Here is a 23639-nt window from a genome sequence, read left to right as displayed (position 1 = left end):
CATGTTGGCTTGACTTGATAATCTACATCAATTAGGCTTGATACAGATGAATGATGAATACATATCAGCATGCAACATTAACACAAGACCAAGAATAGACAAAAACTGAGGGTTTAAATACACAAATGAAGGACAGATGTTGGTGATTTTGAAACCATAATCATCAAGACAAAAGAACCACAAAATAAAAGTCCTTGAACACAGAGACACAGGGAATTGTGACACAACCTTAAATTGATTTCCAGGAGCATTTTTGTGTTTATAAGAGCAATTATGCATATTTTTTTTTTTTTGTCAAATTCTTACATTTAATCAATAAATTCAGTTAGAATATAATAAGACACTATATTTTTGTACTGCAGAAGTGGTACAGAAGCTGCATCTAAAGCAACTTAAGGTGTATTTACAGTCCAGTTACAATTGCATAAATATATATGAATGTAAAAAAAATGTAATATTTAAACATGAAATAATTTTAGTAAAAAATAAATGATACTTTAAATATTAAAGTCTTAATGAGTGAGTGATTGAGTCATTCAAACAATTCATTCAAATCGCTGATTCATTCTGGAATGAAGCAAATGATGAATATTTATGAATGAATCATTGAGCCATTGATTAGTTCAAACATGCTGATTCATTTGAGGATGAAACACCCACTGTGTCTTACTCGTAGACGCATAACAGTTCTGTTGTTGCTTTGTTTGGAATTATTTTCATAGAGCAAAAACAGACAATGTTGTGTCTAAAATGTAACACAATATTAACTTCTTGTTTATTGAACTGTTGTATAAAATCAATATCACATCGTGCTGATATTCAAGAAAAAACAGCTCGCATACTCATGTGATATTCCTTAACAATGTCAAATAAATCTTATACAGGGGCATTTTTGTTTGTTTTTGCAAAGTAAGTGACATCTGATAATGTCAGCTTCTACATGTTAAAACAACAATTACAATATATAATAGACAATACACATCGCACACCCCTAATTCCTGGCAATGTCTTGCCTCAAGACTTGCATTGTAAGTTCATCACCGTAAACACATTTTCGTTCATTTTTACAAACTGTTTTAATATCAACTTTTATTGAACCCGAAGCATTCATTCAAAAACAACTTGCAAAGGTCATAATTTCCACTGAGAGAAGTTTTACTGCTGTGTGGATAAAGGTTTTCATTGTGAGAGTTTGCAGGTTAGAGAAGGTTTGCTAGCTTCTGCTTTGTCAGACAGTTTTGCAGAGGGTAAAATTCTGAGGGCAAAATGAGTTTCACTTTTCCCATAATTCCCTTTTGATTTGGAGCTATGAGCCCACAGACACATTTGGCCTAGTTTTGCTGAGACCACCGTAAACTTTGAGCAAAATTATAGTCTCACTTTAGCTCATGGCCTGAGAGCTGTAGCTTATAAATGTTTACACCAGAATGATAAATGTCTTCAGAAGCTCATCGTACCAACAGATGTAACTTATTCTCGTGTAAGTTATTGTTTTTAATCACATTCTTAATTATGATTAACCACATATTTTACACTAAAACATTGATCGACTCTAAGCTAAAGAGCCCCTAATGAGAGCTTGATGTCAAATATTTGTTTATCCGGCCTGTAGCAGCTCCACTTTGGGACAGGACTGAGTTAGCAATCGGATTTGAAAAGCCCTTAAAATGCAGCAGCCGTCGCTAATGTTGTGTGAGATTCGCCTGCAGTCTGTCGGAGAGATGAAAATCAGGCTCTTGCACTCACTATCATTTTTTTCTCTTCCATTAAACAGACAAAGTGATGGGTTCTGCGCTTATTTTACTTTATTGTTTTATTTGATTGACTTCATGTCGTGAACTTTATTTTAATCAATTTCTTGCATTCAGTGTTTAGCAAATGCATGCACTTTTCTGTGTGTGGAATCAATAAAATATTGTTTGACTTTATGAAGTGATGTTTGCTGATGTATAGCTTAGATGTGTCATATTCCCAAATGTTTAAGATGAGGAGAAAAATGCTTCAAGCCACTTTTATTTCTGTAGTGCTTTATACAATACAGATTGTTTCAAAGCAGCTTTACAAGAAAATAATGATTCAATGATGCGAACAGAGTTTACTAATGCAGCTCTAAAAAGAAAACTGTGTCATTGATCAGCTGAGGTCAGTTGGGTGTTCATTCAATTCAGTTCAATAACATGTGTAAAGATAATCAAATATTAAATGAGTTCAATTCAGCTATAAAGCAGCTCTGGAAAAAACAGTGATTTCATCGTCCAGCTCAGTTCAGTTTTCATCCAATAGTGTCAGTACTGTCAATTCAATAATATTGCTGAATATCAAGTGTCCCCAACTAAGCAAGCCAGAGGCAACAGTGGCAAGGAACCCAAACTTCATCAGGTGACAGAAACCTTGGGAGAAAAATAGTTTCACTGTATTATCAGCATAGGAATATCAATGTGGCACCTTAATGTATAAAGAGTATGGGCGAGTACAACATGCTCGAGATTAGGGGTTGAACAACTTCAGATTTTTTTAAAGTTAACATTTATGTGACTAGTCAGGCCGCCACAGACACGCCCTTCAGCGAAAACTCTAGATCTTCTCGTTTAACCCTCTGGAGTCGGGAAATGCGGCGGCGTGTTTTGCAGGATTTTTTTCACATTGCAGCAAAACAGACTCAAAATACTATCTTAATACTTAAAATTCATTTTTTTTGTTTCACCATGAAACAGAAAGTTGTTGTAACTCAGGTATACAATGTCCGATCTGCCCCAAACTTCTCATGTTTTATTAGAGTCTTGGCCTGAAGACATCTATATGCCAATATTCAGTTAGTCATAGCGCCACCTGCAGGCAACAGGAAATGGCATGCTTTAAACTGTAATTCACTCCCTGAAACACATTTAAATATGCCACGAAATACCAAACATACTAGAAACACGTTAAATCGTGCAACACTTGACCAAGTGCTAAAGTATGCGATTAACGCCAAGAAACAGGAAGTTGTTGTAACTCAGGCATACAATGTCCGATCTGCTCCAAACTTCACATGTTTGATAATGGCCTGAAGACATCTACATGGCAATATTCAGTTACAGTCAAAGCACCACCTGTTGGCAGCAGGAAGTGTGGCACTTTGAAATGACTTTGCCATAATTCTCCTGTATTTACTTGCTTACATGCATGTCGCCCACTGTTCACTGTTTTCCTAAGGCCAACGGTTTGTTGGTGAGGCTGGGTGCGAGGGCCCTTTCATTGCTGCTTGCAGCTTTAAGTTATCTTGTACTTTTGCAGTTTTGTAACTATTGTAAAACTTCAGTTCCTGGTAAAGTAATTTCACTGTTTAGTGGTTGTTTGAGAAGCTTTTGGAAGCAACATTGCAGACACCAAAAAAATCAAATAGATCTGGGTGAACATTTAAATTACATCTGTGCTTCCCAGCTTCTGAAAAGCACTCGCCGCCACTGACTTACGGTTCAGAGCCAAAAAATGCCAAATGAAAAGAGCCCTGCGAGAGCAAGAGGAAAATCAAATGTTAGGTTTGGCCCAAGCAATTGAACTGGATGCCGCTATAGATAGTCCATTTACTATAGAGCTTTTCATTAAAAACATCAGCAAAAAATCTGTCTTTACGCTTATCTGAGTTTCAGACCAGACATCATCTCTCTCTTATTTCACAATATCCTTTAAATCATAAAGCTCTTTTCTTCTTTCTGAAGGTCATGAAGATAGCATTGACTTGTGTCTGTCTGAGGATTTTAAGTGCGTGTCATTGTGTGTGTTTCTGTAGGACGATTACTTCAGAACCTGGAACCCAAATAAAGCACAAGACCAAGGTAAGAAACATGTTTGTGTTTTGTGTTTTTTCTTCATAACCATTTTCTCTGTTGCTTTTATCCATTTATACACCTGATCCTGTAGTCTTGTCTCTATCTCTCTCTCCTAACTCTCCTAACTTTCTTCTTCTTCTTTTTTTTTTTTTACCTGCTGTATCTCTACACCCAGATTAATCATAAAAAAAAACTCCAATCCAGTGCTGGAATCTCCATTTCACTGTATCGATCCTCATCTCTGCTCCAGACATTAATCAATACAGAGAGCCAGAAACACACACACATAGCTAAATGAAGACATATCATGGACTTCTATTGTTTTTATATAAACCTTATTATAATTAGACCAGCCCAAATCCTGAAAGAAAACTTGTTGCATTTTTGAATTATATAAAAACATGTATAGTTTATTTCATTTATGAATAGTTTTTGCAATTGAGAGCATCCTACAAGAAGGTTTCATCAAATTTAGCTAATTTCTGGAGGCTGGAGACAAATTTGTCCTCAAATTATAGCAAAGTAAACACACACTCACATACAGCAATGATGCAAATCTCACATTTGTTTTAGAAACATTTTCCTGAATCATCAGGGCAATCAAAGAACTCAAATGAGCAGAAGAATTAGTTTTCTGAGTCATTTTAGTGGTTGGTTTCTGAATATATTGAGAACCGCTGGGGCACTCTCATAAAGCAAACATTTTTTGTACATGTAGCCATAATTAACAGTCACAACGTCATTGTTTTCACCTCATTTTAAAGTATTCTGCCAAGCCTCAGCAGGTGCAATCATAAGTTTGAATGACGCAGATTTAGTATAATAGTATAGTAGCTGCAACCATGATATGCAGATACATTTTTAGTTTGTTCACTTAGTATTATTTTTTTGTACAACAAGGTATATAACAGGATGTCTGCAAGTTTGAAGTAACGAAAGACATTATTTGACTTTTTAATTCACATTTAAATAGTGTTTGGCCTTAAATTTTGAGAAGTGAATTTAAAACATTTTGAAACTATTAAAGAGTTTTTGGATTCCCATAATCGAATAAAAGCAGCATCAGCGTGGCGACTTTAGGATTCACAGATGAACATCTGTAGAGAAGTGTTTCCATCTGAGACTGTGTTGGTGCTGCCGGCACGGACGCACACAATGTTGATGCTCTGCAGGAAATCATTTATCTGATGAGTCACTTATTTACTATATCTGTTTCACTGGAATGACTGTACAGTACTAATATCATTTAAACAGCCGGTCTCGATACAGCAACAATGCTGCCTTTTAAGCTCCAGTCTCTTCCATTGCTCAAAAGTTTGGGGTTGGTAAGATTAAAAAAAAAAAAAAAATTTGAAAGAATTCTCTTCTGTTCACCAATGCTGCATATATTTGATCAAAATACAGTAAAAATATTAATATTGTGAAATATTATTACAATTTATTGTAATATTTAATGTATTTAATTTAATTTATTTAATGTTGAAAACATTTCCGGATTCTTTGATGAATAGAAAGTTCAAAAGAACAGCATTAATTTAAAATCTTTTGCGACATCATAAATGTCTTTACTGTCACTATTGATCAATTGAATGCATCTTTGCTGAATCTCTATCTATCTATCTATCTATCTATCTATCTATCTGTTGCATCAAAATCATCCTTTTAACAAACACAGACAAGTGGCCTGATACAGTGATAAAGTAAAATATTCCAGTGTATTTCAGCATTTTTGAAATGCCACATTTCCGGTAAAAATATGTGTTCAGAACGAATTGTCCAGAACAGCACATTTTTACAGGTGTAATAAATTATTTGGGTATTTCAGACATGTACAGTTGATGATTTGCATATGCCAAGGTCGTGGGTTTGAGACATACTGATTAAAATGTAAACCTTTAATGCTCTGCAAGTCGCTTTATTAAATATATATATATATATATATATATATATATATATATGAAGAGAAATTAGTCTGAAGATAAAAAAAATCCCAGAAGGAACCTCTTGATGTGAGGAAATCCTTCATGGATCCAGATGCTTGTGCTAAAACCGTAATACAGGGTCACTTTCTTAAATCTTAAACAGGGTGTTTGATATTAATTTAGCATCCGCTCTGCTGAGAACTCCTGTTAACGATTATGACAAACCGTCATGAATAACCAATCAAGGTCTATTGTTTTTACAGAAACACCAATAGAGACCAGCAGACAGATGCATGCATGACCACACCATATGGAGAGTGAGAGAATCAGTGTGTGTGTGTGTGTGTGTGTGTGTGTGTGTGTGTGTGTGTGTGTGTGTGTTTGTGCGTTTACCATCTGCACAAGTTTTATTCTGTGTGAATGACTCCTTCAAGAACTGCTACAAACCATTATTTCTGTAACTAATCCTGCACCTCTCACAAGCAAACCTCTTCTGAGCCACTCACCTCACTAATCTCAGTAAATAGCTCCGCTCCAAAACCTAGTGAGCTGTCTCGCTGTCTACTGACTATATAAGTTACCTTCTTACGGACCCTAATAAATGACTGACAGCTCACATGTGCAGTGAGACGTGCTGCTCGTAGAACCATGAAAGGGAAAACTCTCAAGGCAGCAATGGAAATTCAGCTAAAAGAGCTGATTGCATTTTTGATAGAGCCATTGTCTCTTTTTGAACTCTGAAATTAGCTTGACCAGCCTGAAAAATATAGGTTTTATTGCGATTTGAGCTGAAGAAAACAGTTTTAAGATACCACTCTTCTCTAAAAAGAAATTCAGGGGACCCATTACCACAACTTTTATAATAAGATGCAAGTTAAAAATTCTAATGTATTGATTTAACTAAACCTTGCAAACACTATTTCGATGATTTCTGTTGTCAATGTTGATCATTACATCAACTTAATATTGTGTATAATTTAAAAAATAAGTTGTAAATGCTGTTATATTTGACATTTAAAAGAGTTTCTGTTTTGTTGAAGTTTTTGTGGTTATTATTTGCTCATGGTTAAAATGCTTGTGACCACATGAAGATACACACTACATTGATCTCACTTGTTCATTAAATTTACATGCTAAATAAGTCACTTTTAGCATGTGCCTAGCTAGATGTTGATTTTAACTGAAATAGATAATATTAATTGGTTCCAGAGTCACAACTCAATTAGTTGGAACAATTTTTTAGTAGTCAACTTAGAAATTTGTGTTTATGCTATAATTTATTGAGTTCCTCTAACTCAGTGTAGTTTATTAGAAGTGGTCATAACTCAAAAAGTTTGATGCAAACTGTTGCATTATATTTTGTTGAGCCAATTTTTTTTTCAGCATCTGTGGTCAGATATTATTATTATTATTATTATTATTTTGTTATTTTAAGTGTGATCTTGACAGGTTTTTTGAGATTTCATTCTTTCCTCTTTCATGTCATTATTTCAAAATGAGTTTAAAGTTAGCATGTTGCATAAACAGCGTAAAAATATACACAACACATGCAAAAACTGGGTGAAATAGTCCATTTTTAAATGAAATTAAGGCAAGACACTACAGGTGAACAGGGTACAATTTTTAATTAATAGATATCACCTTACTCTGATTAATCACAGTGCATTCATGTAATTGTTTTAAATGAAATTTTTTTAAATGTTATGTTTAAATATGCAAATAAGGAATTATCTCATTTAATTTGCATACATTTCCAGAACAGAAATATAAACGTTGGATAGTCTAAATCCAGGTTTGTTTCATTTTGTTTACATATTAGAGTTAATAGTTTTCAGTATTGAACGAAATTGTAATTCATTCTGGGATTGCCTGCAAAGGATGCACGTCATGCTGGAATCGGGGGAAAAAGAAGCTACCTTTTGAAACTTCCTGTTGTCATCTTCATGTTGGGCCTAAAATGCTGCCTATGTAGACAGATCACTAGGTTTCGGAACAGCTGATATGTGTTATTTTACAGCCGCGCGTGTTACCTTACCTGTCCCAAACTTGAGAATGGTGTTGTTTCCACATTGATCTCCTAAATCACAGTTTATCGATTCACTTCTGCTGAATTTTCATTAGACAAGTGAGACAAACAATTTAGAGCTCCATCTCTCTCTCTCTTCCTTTGCACTTTTTATAAACACTACTTATTCAAACACACGGTGACACACACAATGTTAAACTCTCTCTGACCGTGTAAGCAGTGTGGCTGAGCCTGACTAATTTAATTAGCCTCAGCCTGTAATTATTCACTTTAAAGAGAAATGAGGGTTATGATCTTGTCCATTACAGACATGACAAGAGATTTAAGGTGCTCAGAGAATAATGTGTGAGTTTCTGTGTGTCCAGTGTGTGTGCAACATTGTCTTTTCCGTAATCTGTTATTGTGGCACTGCATGCGCTCTCAGTGAATTTAATTGCGTGTGCAGGCCTCATTACAGCCTCGTTATGGGGAAATTCTCTCTGAATGCTTCATTTGCATTTGTATGGTTTTGGTGTTGAGTCAGCGTTTTAGCGCCAAACTGCAGTGGCAGCAAACACGGCCGCACAGGGATGGCAACACAACAGTCTGCCCTTTAAACTGCCTGCAATTTATGCACAGGGACAATATGGCTTTATCTGGAGCTGGAGACCGGATCCATTTAACTGGCAAAAAAACACTCTCCTGTAGGTTTAAAGAGAGGGAAAAGAGAAAAGGAAGAGAGGAAATAGAACTATATTTCTGGCCAACTCAAATATGAAACAGCCACTGAAAGATGTGGATGGAATATTTGATAAACAAAGAGTTTTGAATGCAATAAGAGTGTGTGTATGGATGACTTGAGCACATACGTTCATGTCAGCCTGAAAAATAATCATGATTGTCCACATGAAGACTGGTTTAGGGATGTGCAAAACAATACATAAATTACAAGATTCATTTACACAGTTTTTTTTTTTCTTTTTTTAACTTTATTTTTATTGATGCTTTTTCAAGAAAATGTCTTATACAGCATTTGGGGGGAAAGGAAAAAAAGAGGGGAAAATCAAGGATACATTCTGTTTCGGTGCAAGTATAGATTTACATATACAGTCATTGATTGTTTACATTACAGTACTCAATGCATTTCTTCCAGTATTTTAGAAATAGGTCCTTTTTAAGTCTCAAAATAAATGTCAGTTCTTCCATATTGTATATTTCGTTATCAATTTCTAGGCTGGCAGTGGTTTTCTTGGGAGACTTTAAGCCCCATTATCCCAACAGCACAATCCCTGACAGCTGACAGGTATCTGAACATTGTTGCGGACCAAGTGCACCCATTCATGGCAACTGTGTTCCCTGCTGGTAATGGCCATTACCAACAGGATAATGCGCCATGCCACATTGCCAGAATCATCAAGAAGTGGTTCGAGGAACATGATGGTGAATTTCTGTTAATGCTTTGGCCTGACATGAACCCAATCGAACATTTGTGGTTTGACTTGGAAAAGCAGGTTTGCGCTACATCAACACCACCCCGCAATGAACGGGAACTGGAGGACCCGCTGTTGACATTATGCTACCAGATACCCCAGGAGACCTATGGCCATCTCGTCAAATCAATGCCTCGCCACGTGGCGGTTGTTTTGCGGGCTAAAGGAGGTCCTACGGGTTATTAGATAGGTGGTCATAATGTAATGGCTCATCTATGTATAACTGGACTACACTGTGTTCTCAGACCATCTCTTGAGATGTAAAGAGGTTCAGTATGGTTTAAAACTTATTTTGAGCATTCACATACAGTATAATCCAAACACTTGCTATAACGTACCTGAAATGAACCAAGTGTGAAAACAGCATAAAGTGCACAAATGAGGAGAAAGAGAGAGGAAATAGGTAACTGGGCAGAAGGAGTATGACATTATGATTTTATTATGCCATTAAAAATGTATTTGAGATGTTTATTTCTTCATTATGAGCAGATAGTTTGAGACAGAGAGATGAGACGGCAGAAGCGTCAACCAGCAGTGATCCACTTCTCTCATCATTAGCACTGTGCCGTCTGGTCTGATACAGGCCGCGTCTTGGCCTAGATTCACTATGCAGAGAAAATCCCACGTGGGACTGTCACACGAGCACAAAGACGTTATCTACATAAGACATGGCAGGAAAAATATGAACTGCAGCAAATCCATGTAAGGTTCACTGTGTTTGCCACAAGCCTCAATGTAAATGAAAGTCAGTGATACAGTTTGAAGTTCTGCCATGTGACAATTCAACACAGGAATACTGTATTCTCTATATCAAAGTGATTCATCTCAGTCAGCATTCAGATCTGACCCCGTCTGAGGACTTCTTTTATCAAAGCAAAGGCTGTGAACTGCTGTAGTGTGTGCAGAGTTCATCGGCAAATGCAAGTTGAAGCATTTTTATGGTCTGTTTATGGTCAGTATATTTTCTCAATTCACAGAAAGTTAAGTTTGAAACTGACTGTGCATCAAAGAGAGAGAAAAAGTTCAGATTGGTCATTGGGTCTTTAACCTCTTGACCAGTCAGCTGGCACTAATTAGCCCCGCTGCATTCATCCCCTCTCACTTTCTTGATTTCTTCGTTATGGTAAATAGAAAGTAAAGTAATTGGCCAAACGCATGCTTCGGGTGTGTTGCTGGCTGATGATCAATACCGGAGAAATTCTGATCGGCCTTTCTTTCAATCTCACCGTCCCGATTGGTCTCCGAGGGACAATCATTGATTCTGATGCTCGACACATTGGCATGTGGTGTTGAAAGCAGAAATGTTCTTGAATGAATGGATTTTTTTCAACTGTATTCCTCTTGCTGTAATTAATTGGGTAGCGATAATTAACTGCTTTGTGAGATGGTGCTTAAGCTTTCTTTTGAGGTCAGATGGTTTTGAAGGAGAAATTCTGGCTCACATTCATAGAAAGAGAAAAAGAGGAGCTATGATGTGAAAAGATACTAGAAGAGTTTGCATTCACATACTTGTCCATGTTCTGGGCCTTGTAATTCCTCATTGGAAAAATGTGCCTCCAGCTACACTTTTGCAAAACGTACTTATACATACAAATCACTGCAGTTTCCAGCTGAAATGAATACTAGAGGCAGTAAAACAGCACAACTTTTACTCCTTTTCACACAAAATTATACAGGGGCAGATTATCCATTAATAAAGACTTATTTTCACACAGTTAAATGGTGTTATTTGGCACAACATGAAATAATTTAATTAAAGACACCAGTGTTGAATAAATTATTTAATATCTCAATAATAATCATCACAGTAAGTAGTTCATCCACTATTCTTCCATCTGTCTTTGCAGTTGCCAAAAAATGTAGTAACTTTGAACGTGGCTCATCTAGTCCGGGTATGGAGCCAGAACTAATGATAAACATTAATAATGGATATACTAAGGCAGGTGATGTGTGTCTAGTGAGCGCTAATGTGGCTGTGATGTTGTTGTTTTGCTCAGGTCAGACTGCAGATGTTGTTTGGTTGGTGAATTTGATAAAAGGTCTGTGGTTTGACTGAATGGGTCTCAGCAGCAGTCCTGAACGTCTGCGTTACTTTTTTGTGTGTCTGTCTGAAGATAAGAGCTGCATCCTGACAGGTTTTCATGAAAACACCCATCATATCTGTTGACGTGACGTTTAGCTTTTGCTTTAGTGATTGTTGTAATGAGGAATTCATATTCAAACAGTGTTAACATTGTTTTTGTTATTCTACCTGCACTGTTTTTGTCTTTGCATGACACAAACACTCTCGTGAACATATTGTGTGTTCAAATCATGTTGGAAAGATTGTGTTTAAGAGTTGAACACACATGGACGTCATCACAAAGTGGGAAACTCATTTTCTTTAAGCCCAGAGTTTCTAAAAACATGACAGACAGCTACTTGCCACATAAGTAAATAATTAGACACAAATTATTGGCTTGAGTTGAAATATTTTATTAGGTCTTTAAACGCAAAGCTTTCATGAAGAAAGCAATTGCTAGCAAGCAGCAAGTTCAAACTAGACGGACATTTAAGGGATACAGTACAGTCATACCACTTATTACACAGCATTTCGCCACATAAATAATTATATTGATAAGAGATATTGATTTGAGATTAAACTGTTTTAAAATCTTCCCTGTTTATCTTATAATCCATTACAGTGTACAAAACCTTCCAAAATGGCAGCAGCTGTGTTTGTATGAAACAGAGAGCGAGTCCGCGATACCGGATGACGTAATAAAATAACTGTACACAAAATACTGATTTGAATTTTAATATTTTATTAGCTCACCAAACACCATTCCTAGCAAGCATAAAGCACCGATTTCAGTGACAGTTATCCAGATGAGCCTGTGTTATCAATTTTTACCGGTTGTTATCGGGGGATAACATACTGCTGGATGGCGTGATTGACCAATCAGAATCAAGTATTCCACAGAGCCGTTTAGTATATATATATATATATATATATATATATCACGTTGCTTGCAGGAAACAGATGGAACAGAAGGCAGAGGAATATATATCAACACGACAAAGTTTAATACAAATCCAGAAGCCGCCTCTCTGACAGCGCGCAATCCCTTCAGTTCTCTTTCGCACCTTATTGCACTCGAACGGTCAGAGACACACACTGTTATGTCAAAATGTCTGTCTTGGTCAGTATTCATGTAAACACAGTCGGTTAAGACTTAAAGCGATAGTTCACCCAAAAATGAAAATTATCCCATGATTTACTCACCCTCAAGCCATGCTAGGTTTATATGACAATCTTCTTTCAGACAAACACAATCCGTGATATATTTAAAAATATCCTTAGTCCTCCAAGGTTTATAATGGTTGTGAATGGTAACCCACATTCTGAAGACAGAAAAAATGCATCCATCCATAAAAAAAGTAATCCATACGGCTCCAGGGGGTTAATAAAGGCCTTTTGAAGCGAAGGGATGTGTTTTTGTAAGAAAAATATCCATATATAAAACTTTATAAATTCGAATAACAAGCTTCCGGTGGACGACCGTACGCATATTGCGCACGTCAATTTGGGCGGAAGAGCAACCTTTGACCCGAACCCAATGACGAATGTAGAGGCGAAAAGGAGAGAGCAAAACAAAACACTGGTCACAAATTAGAAGTCTAAAACGAGAAATTTTAAAGAGAAATGTCGGAGGATTTCAATATAAGAGAAGAGGAGCTTGAGTTTGTTGCCCAGCCATTTTTGTTTGAACCGTGAGAAGCTTACGATACTCCTACATCCTGCATCATACATCGCGTCAGAGGATTACTCATTTGGCGCAAGTCAACTTGCGCATTCTGCATGCGGTCGTCCACCGGAAGCTCGTTGTTCGAATTTATAAAGTTTTATATATGGATATTTTTCTTACAAAAACACATCCCTTCGCTTCAAAAGGCCTTTATTAACCCCCTGGAGCCGTATGGATTACTTTTTTTATGGACGGATGCATTTTTGAGTTACCATTCACAACCATTATAAACCTTGGAGGACTAAGGATATTTTTAAATGTATCTCGGATTGTGTTCGTCTGAAAGAAGATTGTCATATAAACCTAGGATGGCTTTAGGGTGAGTAAATCATGGGATAATTTTCATTTTTGGGTGAACTATCCCTTTAAGTTAACGTTATCAGTTAGGAAAGAAATCGGATCCGTGGCCGTACATTAGGTCTTAAAGGGACAGCAGCTAATACAGTAAACCTGCTGCTGTCTGTCAAACAACAAAAGATAAAGAGAAATTCACTCACTGCTCTTGACTAAATAACTTCTGTAGCTTTATTATGAATCAATGTATATTTAATTCGTTGAAGACTATGCAGTGTTTTAGATTTACATTTGATCATTTTCAGTTTCTGTGTTGTTTCTTACTTGAATGATATTTCAAGTAAGAATTTGTCCTATTTTATTTGTCCTATTGTTTGTAGGTCTTATTTTTAATAACAAAGATAAAATAACAAAAATAACTAATCATTTACCCCTAGTTTTTAGGTGTTTTGTTTACCTGGATGTTCTTGATTTTAAGATTTAGGTTGATATAACTATATATTATCGAGCAAAGAGTTTTAAATATTGGCATACTTTTTTTTTATTTATTTATTTTATTTTTTACATAGGTGTTAAAATTACATTGTCAGATTTGTGACAATACTTTTTAAGTAATGCTAAAACACTTCTGGTCACAGAAGTTGTTGTGATTATTTCTTTTCCCAGAAAGAATGTGAAACATACTATATTGGTCATTACATTTTTAAAATATTTTTAATAATTTAAATTGAGTTTACACACTTAAAGCAATATCATATCGCATATGAAATATTGCATTTTTTAACAAGGTATCGCATATCACATTTTTTTCAATATCGCACAGCCCTTATATATATATATGTGTGTGTGTGTGTGTGTGTGTGTGTGTGTTTATAACAAATAATATTAAATATCCATATACTTCATACAATTCATACAATATCCATATAATTAATTAATTAATTAATTAATTGTGTGAATGAAATTACTCTGTTATGTGATTGTGGTGAATTTCTCTGAATTTCAATTCAGTTAATTCTTCCTGTTGGAAAAAGGAGTCTAAATTATGTCAAACCCTGATTGCATATTTTAAAGTAATTTTAATTGTTATGTTAAATAATGAAATACAGTTCTGTATATCTCTAACACACACTTGTGTTGCTGTAAATGTAAAATATTATAGTGAGCTACTTTACTTGACTCTGGATTTAGACTGCAGTGTGTGTGTGTGTGAGAGAGAGAGATAGAGAGAGATCTCTTAACACATATTATGTGATCTCAGCTGAAGCTCAGCCAAATACTTTGTTTCTAATTGATAAAATAATGCTTAAGATTCAATTACAGATGAGTTCAGTGATAAAAGACAAAATTTGTCATTGTCAAATATTTCCTGATGAATCTGATGACGTGATGCAGAGGGATTTGTGTGTGTGTGTGTGTGTGTGTGTGTGTGTGTGTGTGTGTGTATCTGTGTGTGTGTGTGTTTGTGAGCTAGTTGGTCAGTTTGGGGTGGAATTGATTTTCTTGGTTCAGTGTATCAATTTGCAAGATAGACACTTGAAAACAAACAGCGTGCAAAGCAAACGCTGAAAACAAACCACAAAATCAATCAGGACAGCAAATCTGAGAGAGACGGACAGAATGAAATGAAGAAGAGCAGAAGTGTGTGTGTCCAATCCGCAGATAAAAGCCGTTTGTTTTAGATTCACTCGAAGGACCGTGACACATCTCTGATACTTGTCCAGAGGAACATTTCATCGCTCAGATGTTGCTCTTTCATAGCTCACAAGACTTAAGTGAGTTCTCCGTTATGCTTTGTTTACATATCAAACTTGCCTCAGATGCTTCTCCTAGACAGAAGATACAGTGTACTGTAAAATTGAGCTCTTGACTCAATTTTAATAAAGCTACAATCGTTCCAAAACAAATGGCCACAATCGTCCAAAATGAACTATTAGCAAGCAACCAAGAAAATTCATAATTATTTTCTTCAAATTCATAACTAAACTGAAAAAGACTATTAAAGAGGAGTCGATTCCCTTTGATTGAACTGATTCCAAACCAGCTAATATGGAAAGTTCTCAGAATGTTGGTGAATGTTCTGGCAAGGTTCTCTCAAAGTTATGAACAAACATTTTTCCAGTAACATTAATAGAATGTTCGTTACAAGTTATCTGGTCTTTAATCATTCTCAGAATGTTAACACAAAAAAACATTATTTATACATTGTTCATAATTTTTTTCTGAATCATTTTAGTTGGATGTCTAATGTTTTTTAAATGTTACTACTTGTTTCAGAACGTTCAGAGAACGTTCAAAAGTAACATTCCAATAATGTTTACAAAAGGATCAAATGGAATGCTCTCTTAACATTCACATAAAGTTTTAGACATTTAATGATCTGTTCTGAACATCTGTTGGAAACATGAGCTTATTGCGGTTTGGAGAAACGCATGAGATGGAGGAGACATATGCAAAACTTTCTGTGTAACCCCGCCACTCTCTAGTAGAGACGATTGAGATTTAAAGAGATCTCATTTGGGGTTTGTCTTTACCTCGGGGCGTACACAAACAGAGTTTCTCATTTTAGCTGTCTCACTGTTAAAAAGACACACACACACACACACACACACACACACACACGCACACACGCACACACACACACTCCCTCAGGGGAAGATCAGAGAGCAAACATGCAGGAAATTGGTTTGAGGTTTTATTTTGGTGGTGTTTCTGATAGTGGTCAGTTATTTGTTCACTGTTTGACCTTCTGTTCACAAAGATGGACAGAATTAATGGATGGAAAGGATAAAAATGAAAGAAATGTACAAAGGACATTGTTCCCACACTGAATGGAATCACACACACACACACTGGGCTGTGAATTGATTTGGCGTTTTATTCCCCTGTGACAGACAGACAGAGAGATAGTCAGGCAGCCACAAAAACTTTCTGTGTCATAAATAAAACTGAAAAGAAATTCAGGCTGAATTCACTAAGCAGTTGCACCATTTTTGCACTAAGTATTTCAAGAATGTGTGTCTTTTTCACTAACCTCCCACAATCCTGTGCTGGTGTTGTAATGCGGCATGAGTATTTCAATTTAGTCATTGTCATTCTGTTCAGCACAAGCAAGCCTCCTGCAAATCAGGTTTATTAGAAAATGCAATGAGAAACAGATGTTTCTGTACATTTTCTATTGACCATGGCATCAGTAATACATCAAATGACAGAAAAAACATATTTACTGGTATTTTAAAGGAAAAAAAATACATTTCATTGTTTGTGAATTGCCCTCCAATTTCCAATTAATTAATAACAACATTAATAACTGAGTATATATGCATGTGACAATGATATTTGTTCCTTACAGAAAGCACACCGAACCTATGGGCAGAAGTGAACCCTAAATCACACTCACAGACCAAGAGCAGAACCACTGACGGTGAGTCAATCAATCTATCTATCTATCTATCTATCTATCTATCTATCTATCTATCTATCTATCTGTCTGTCTGTCTGTCTGTCTGTCTGTCTGCCTGTCTGCCTGTCTGGATGTCTGTCTGTCTGTCTGTCAGTCAATCAATCTATCTATCTATCTATCTATCTATCTATCTATCTATCTAAACAACAGTTTATAATACTGTGAGCCAGAGTCACTAGAAGAGCCCAAACATGATAGCTGTGACCTTTGACCCTGTAATACCCATGTCTCTCTCTTGTGTTTCACACGGCTGCATAATTCTGGTTTCTCTCCTGGTTGCCACAGCAACGGTGAGTCTGACAGTAATTGGGCCACTGTGCTGGATAGGTGAGGGAGGTGAACTTTAACCCCTGGGGGTCAGAGGCCACAGTCCCACCTGAAGTGGCTCTGCATTGCTGTGATTAGACACTTGACCCGCATTCCTCTGAGAGAGAATAAGTGGGATCTGAATAAAAACGAGCCCGTCTGAGTCGTCTGACCCCCTCATGTCCAGCGGGCAGCCGTAGCGTCTGACAGGCTGTGCGTGTCATGTGGCGTTTGAGCCGCAATGGCTGAATCTGCAGCGAGGAGCTGAAGTGGCCTCTGGCGCTGCGCTGCGGCTTCATCTAATTAAGCCACGGGGAGGCAAACGTCTGGAGTCAGTGAGCGAATGGACTTTGAGTTTTCTGCCCATTCTGATGCCTCTAACAGCATCTCATTCATTACTAAAGAAGCTGACTGAATGAAGGATGGCTTCTTCTCCCTGTAAAGCCTGACATATTAAATAATAGTCAGACAAATGCATATAATTATTGCTCTATATCTTCCAATAATAGCTTCCAATAATCTTAGTAAGATTATATTTAAATGTTTAGTTTTATGATCAAAGCTCATTTTAATTGTGGAGGGCAAAACATATAATGCAATGCAATGATGACAAATAAATGTTTCTCAGAAGCATAAGGTTCATATTTGATAGTCACATTTTAGCATGAATCAAGTAAACCTTCAGTTCAGTAAGTGTCCATCTTAAAACAAAAGTTATTCTTATGTTTACTTTATAAAAATCAGTAAAGATTTCACAGTAAAAACGTTTTTATTATATTAAAAGGCCTTTTACCTGCTGAAAAAGTACAGTTTTGATCATGTTTTGATCATGTTGATTATTTAGAGGCCTTAGAAATTCATGTATCGCTATTATACAGTATGCTTTAAAGGAATAAAATCAACTTTTGTAATACTTATGTAATGTCCTATAGTGAAATGTAAAATGTTGGACAGCGGTTGATTCTCTCCACTGATTGTGTGGTGAAAAATGTCTCTGTTTGACAAATGGTTGGAAAGGTCAAATGAAAAGGAAAGTTGTTATTAGTTTGAAGAAATATCATTCATTTTTCCTTTGGAATAACGTGCACCAATGAATCGTTCACAATAGGATCAGGATCATGTACTGGGGAAGTAAACAGGTCAATTTTGATTTCACGTCAACTTTAACAGTCAAGACTCGCTCTGCTAGTTCACGTACACGCAAATTCATGTCAAATGTCAACAGTTTTCACACTTTGATTGTTTTGATTGTTTGGTCAAAACCAGAGTTCCACTCCTGTCATCAAGCATCCACCGTAGCTAAGACTCCTAGCTAGAAGATACCAACATTAGAGTGCTGTTCACTTCACTCTTTGTGTTTTTGTCAAATTTTGTCAGTTTTTGTTTTTACCACCAAAAACAAACACACTCAACTGGCAGGAGAAAGCAAAGAGAAATGCATTTTATCGTAGACAAATTGCATGTCACGATTTACACCAAATCAAGTCACCATTATTTCTATAGTGCATTATACAATACAGACTGTTTTAAAGCAGTGTTAGATTAATAAATAACAGGACAATAACAGAATCAATGATGCAAACTTCATCAAAAATGAGACAAATTCAAATTCTGCTGTAAAGCAGCCCTAAAAAGACAATAGTCCTTATGCAGCTCAAGTCAGTTCAATGCTGATTCAGTTCAGTTCATAAACTTGTCAATTATGAAACAAATTCGATTCAGATATAAAGTAGCTCTACAGAAGACAATAGTGTCATTAATCATCTCAATTTGGTTCAAATATTGTTCTCATCCGATAGTGTCAGTGTAATCAAATCAATGATATTACTAAAACCAAATGGACTTAGGTCTAGTGTGAAGGGGCTGACCTGAGGAAGAGGAAGCTCTGTGTGTGAGTGTTTGTTTTTATAGCAGAAATGAGACAAATCATAATGCCGCAGGCCAACATAGTTTCATCTGCGCTCGTCTGCAAATGAACAGCACCAGCTGAGCCAACATGAGCGCCGGGCTGTGTTTCCAGCATTTTAGGAAGCACTTCGTCATGTCTCAGCCAAAATGGCCGCCGGGCGGCGGTGAAAGCCAGCTGGGATGTACAGCCACGATTGGGCCAATATGGCTGCGGGACAGGTATCAAAGTCTTCTGGGACAGACGGTGCATTTTCAGCCAGGATGGCTTGCGGCTGCAGATATGTCCTTTGTCAGTGAAACGCTGCAAAGGAAACTGGGCTGTGGACGGCAGCTCGCCTCTGTCACCGCCCCAATTAGAGCTGACGTGCCGAGAGGAGAGAACAACGGATGAAAGAGACGAGTGTTTTTACCGCAGTAATTCCCACCGCAATTCATCACAAAGACAAGATCCCCTTTCCTCCTCTTCTGAAGAACGAGAGAGTGAAAACAGACGCTCTGAGCGGAGCTGCAGTGGCCCTAATATGTCGTTTTTGCTGAGACCGTCGCTGTGTGAAAGTGCCCTCTGACAGCCGAGAGACTCGCCCTCACAGCCACAACAACAAAAGAGCAGTAATGACATGCCAAACAAAACCAAGCAACTTCCATTTATTTACCACATAAAGCAACAATGTTGCATAATTAGTTGCTTTTTTATTAGGGGTAACACAATAATGTATCATGCTACTTGTAATAATGTAAAGTTCCCTCAAAACACTGGAAACACACAATTAATATTCATCAAAATCTCATAATTAATATTCATGAGTCAAGCAGATTTTGTTATTTATTATTAGTCATATCCTCTTATTTTTCAAATTGTTCATATGCTTTATATGTTAGACGCATGTGTATAGATATAAAGTGACATGACGTGTAGCCAATTATGGTGTCCCATACACACACCTGGAGCAGTAGGCAGCCATTTTTTTTTTTTTTTTTTGCTGCGGCACCCTGGGAGTGATTGGGGGTTAGGTGCCTTGCTCAAGGGCACCTCAGTTGTGGGTAATAAGAGTGGAAGAGAGCACTGTTCATTTACTCCCCCACCTCCTCCATTTCCTGCCGGTACTGAGACTCAAACCTGTGACCTGCGGGTTACAAGTCTGACTCTCTAACCATTAAGCCACAACTGAGTACATGTAAATAAATTAATGAATACATCTTCTGTGTTTACACGTTCCTGTAAATCTGCACATTGATTTTTCAGTGACTGTATTTGTGATTCATTCAACTGATTTGTTCAAAAACACCCATTCATATAGTAATCAAAACAAGTGAACTGTCACTGAATCATTCAATTAACCAATTTGTTTGCGAACACTGATTCTTTCAGGAACAAAACAAGTGAGTGAGCCACTGAATCATCCACTAAAATGATTTGTTCAAAACAGTGATTCATTATGAAAGTCACTACTGTGTTGCTCTGAGATTTGCAATGGTTAAGGGATTAGTTCACTCAAAAATGAAAATTTTGTCATTAATTACTCACACTCATGCCGTTCCAAACATGTAAGACTTTCGTTCATCTTCGCAACACAAATGAAGATATTTTTAATGAAATCTGAGAGCTTTCTGTCCCTCCATTAACAGTCTGTGCATCTACCACTTCGACTCTTCAATGTTCATAAAGAGATCGTAAAAATAATCCATATGAATTTAGCAAATTTTCTGAAGAGACACAATGGCTTTATATGATGAAATTCACATTTTATTCACAAATCTCTCAGATTTCATTAAAAAGTTGTGTTCTGAAGATGAACGAAAGTTTTAATTTTAATTTTAATTTTTGGGTGAACTCCCTTTTATGCTGTTGTGGATTTGGATTTCAGACTATCGAAGATTGCATCTAAAACATAAGTTTCTCTGTTTACCTTAGCTTTTTTTTTTTATCAGACTGTTCAGCAATAGCACTCACAATTGTGCTGGTGGTCTGAATGTCAACACAGCTGTCTGATACTGTATGTGTGCTCAAATAAATTTTTCTCTCTTGTTTTCTTGTTTGTAGTTAAACTGACCAGCCTGTGTTTGTGTTTCTCTTTGAGAGTATGAGAGATGACGGGAGTGTGACAGGGCAGATCATCAAGAATAGCTAATCCGTGTCTCTTGGGCAGTTGAGGGCGTTCCGGATTCTTCTGTGGTGTTCTTAGAGTCTCTTTAAGCACTGTCAGCAACACACACACATACACACACACCCAGTCCTCCACTAACCTCTCCTCTCTGCCTCTTTTCTCTTCCGTATTGCTCTCTTATTATCCTGTCTGAGTTTTTAAACACCCTCTGTACGCTGTGCGTCACACACATGGGTACATGCAGACTACACTACTACAGTACGTGCTACAGACTGTTTTGTTTTATATTAAACTAATTATAATATCTATGCAGTTCATGCAGAAAGCATTTTTGTATTCCACAGTGCTGCTTTTTGTCTTTTTTTTGTTGTTGTTGTAAGCATGCTCTAGAAGGACGTTGGTTGTGCTCGCGCCTCCGGTCTTTTGCAGCTTCACTTTTAGAACGCCGTTAAAAGAAGTTAAACTTTTAAAAAATGCGCCCTGAGACCTTGCGTTTTTACACTGCCCTGCTTCTCATGTTTCAAGTGCAAAAAAAACCCCAAACATTTCAATCGCATAAGTAAATTGCTCAGTAAACACCTAATTGATGGTGCATAGGCTATACATACCGACAAGCAGATGAGCTCAGAATATGAATGCAACGCACAGCGTTCCCATTGGGGAAACCCATAATGAATTCAACTTTGCGCATTGCATTCATATTCTAGGCTCATCTACTTATCTGTATGTACTATGCATCATGGGACATGTAAAATGTGCCAATTTTATAAACATGCATTATTTACATTGTGTATGAATCATGTTTCCAGTTGAGGATGTCTCCAATTGAGAACCCAACACAATACCAAAGTTGTTTATCATAATGTAAACAAAAATGTCCTTAACACGGTGCATACAAATTGTTTAGGTCTCTGCATTTCATGGTAGTATTAATACATTGCATAATATTACCATAAACTGGACTGAGAAAATGCAAAATAATGAATATCACACAAAGCATAGCAAAACTAGCAATTTACTAAATACATAAACAGCAGTAGTGAGATTTACCAGCCAAACATTGGGACAAATATTGTATCAGGCTGCTGAATATGAGAAATAATCAGCCACTTTACTGCACAAACATATAAATGGGATTAACAGCAGTCTATATAATTCACAGCACAAAACACATAAACCATGATTATCCACATTGTGAGCCTGTTTTAATGTCGACTGGGTCACACTTTCTTTTTTCTGTAATTTTGTTGATGGTTTTTGAGGATGAGGGCATCATGATCTGTCCATGTTGACATCTGTCTGATTTGACTTTGACCTAGAGACAGGTGAATATTTTTCATTGAGCTTTCCACAGTGCATTCTGTTATTGTGTTTTCTGTAGACACCTGTGGCCTGTTGCACAAAGCCGGTTTCAGTTGCTACCCAGGTAAGTTCAAGATTAGTTTGAGCAAACTGTTTTTTCGGGCTTATGAAGGTGGATTGGTTTTTAGCGGGGTTTATTGCTATGGTAACTTATGCTTCACGACTAACCTGCTCTGGAGCAGGTTTTATTCTGAGTTAGAGAGAGTTATTAATTTATAGAGAGTTATTCTGAATCAAACTGACGTTCTCCTTTTTCCGTGTGATTGGCTGTTTGCCGCACGTGTCACACTTTCAGGTGCACGCGCTTTGCAAACTCTGGATTAAACCTGAATTGACAGAAAAAGTTTATACCGAGCGTTGTGCAACAGTTGATCCTGATCTAAACTAGGTTGGATTTATCTGGATTTGTCAACTCCAAACCTACTCTGAAACTCAGAGTTTGTTCAACTAGCTTCATGCAACAGGCCACTGATGATTCTTTATATCATTCTCATCATTCTCTTACTTCTATGAGCTCATGTCAGGTGTAAATGTGTTCCTGTCTCTTTAAGACTGCGGAAGCAGCTCAAATTCACTGGCAGCTCATTTCAGTGCCACATCTGAGCAATAATTAATCAAACGTCTGCCCACGATTTTAATCTTTTAGTCTTTTTCTCACCATTATATGTGACCCTTGGGGAGTGTAGGGTGTTGGACATGTGACCTGTGACCCATCTAATTGAGCGTTTCTTTCATCATTGGGCGGAAGAACATTTTAATTAAGTGTTACATTCTTTCCTTTGGTCTTTTATTTATTTTTTTTGTGTTTAGCTGCCTGTTTGAACGTGATTGGATGTTTCCAGTATAATTATGATCGATCACTATGGTAACCCGTTTCTCACTCACTCACGTATTGCTGTATGAAGTCACGTCTGTAGCAGAACTAACAGCAAGGGTTTACTAAAGGCGAGCTTGATTTCCGCCTCAAACATCAGGATTTCGTTTCTTTTCTCTATTTTTTTTTTTTTTTTTTTAGCTGGATTACAGTGTTTTTGACCTTGAGAAAAGCCCAGTACACTGAGCCAAGATGATAAAAATGTTTAGCTCCAAATGCATGTGTGAGAAAGAGGAACAAACTCATACAGACTTTCAATAAAGCAAGAGACTGTGTGAGACGGTGATCAAGGGCTATTTTTCAGGGTAAA

General features: G+C 36.9%; 1 protein-coding gene across 1 annotated transcript in view; it reads left to right on the top strand.

Moving 5' to 3' along the window:
- spock1 (SPARC (osteonectin), cwcv and kazal like domains proteoglycan 1) overlaps positions 1-23639 on the top strand; it is a 192364-nt gene that overhangs the window by 112956 nt on the left and 55769 nt on the right. Inside the window, exons 3-4 of the mRNA XM_051860120.1 lie at positions 3773-3818; positions 16664-16735. Coding sequence (XP_051716080.1) covers positions 3773-3818; positions 16664-16735 — 118 coding nt within the window. The remainder of the gene's footprint in view (positions 1-3772; positions 3819-16663; positions 16736-23639) is intronic.

Source organism: Ctenopharyngodon idella, chromosome 14 (assembly GCF_019924925.1).
Source record: "Ctenopharyngodon idella isolate HZGC_01 chromosome 14, HZGC01, whole genome shotgun sequence".
In the NCBI taxonomy this organism is placed as follows: domain Eukaryota; kingdom Metazoa; phylum Chordata; class Actinopteri; order Cypriniformes; family Xenocyprididae; genus Ctenopharyngodon; species Ctenopharyngodon idella.
This window is presented reverse-complemented; position numbering and strand designations above follow the sequence as displayed.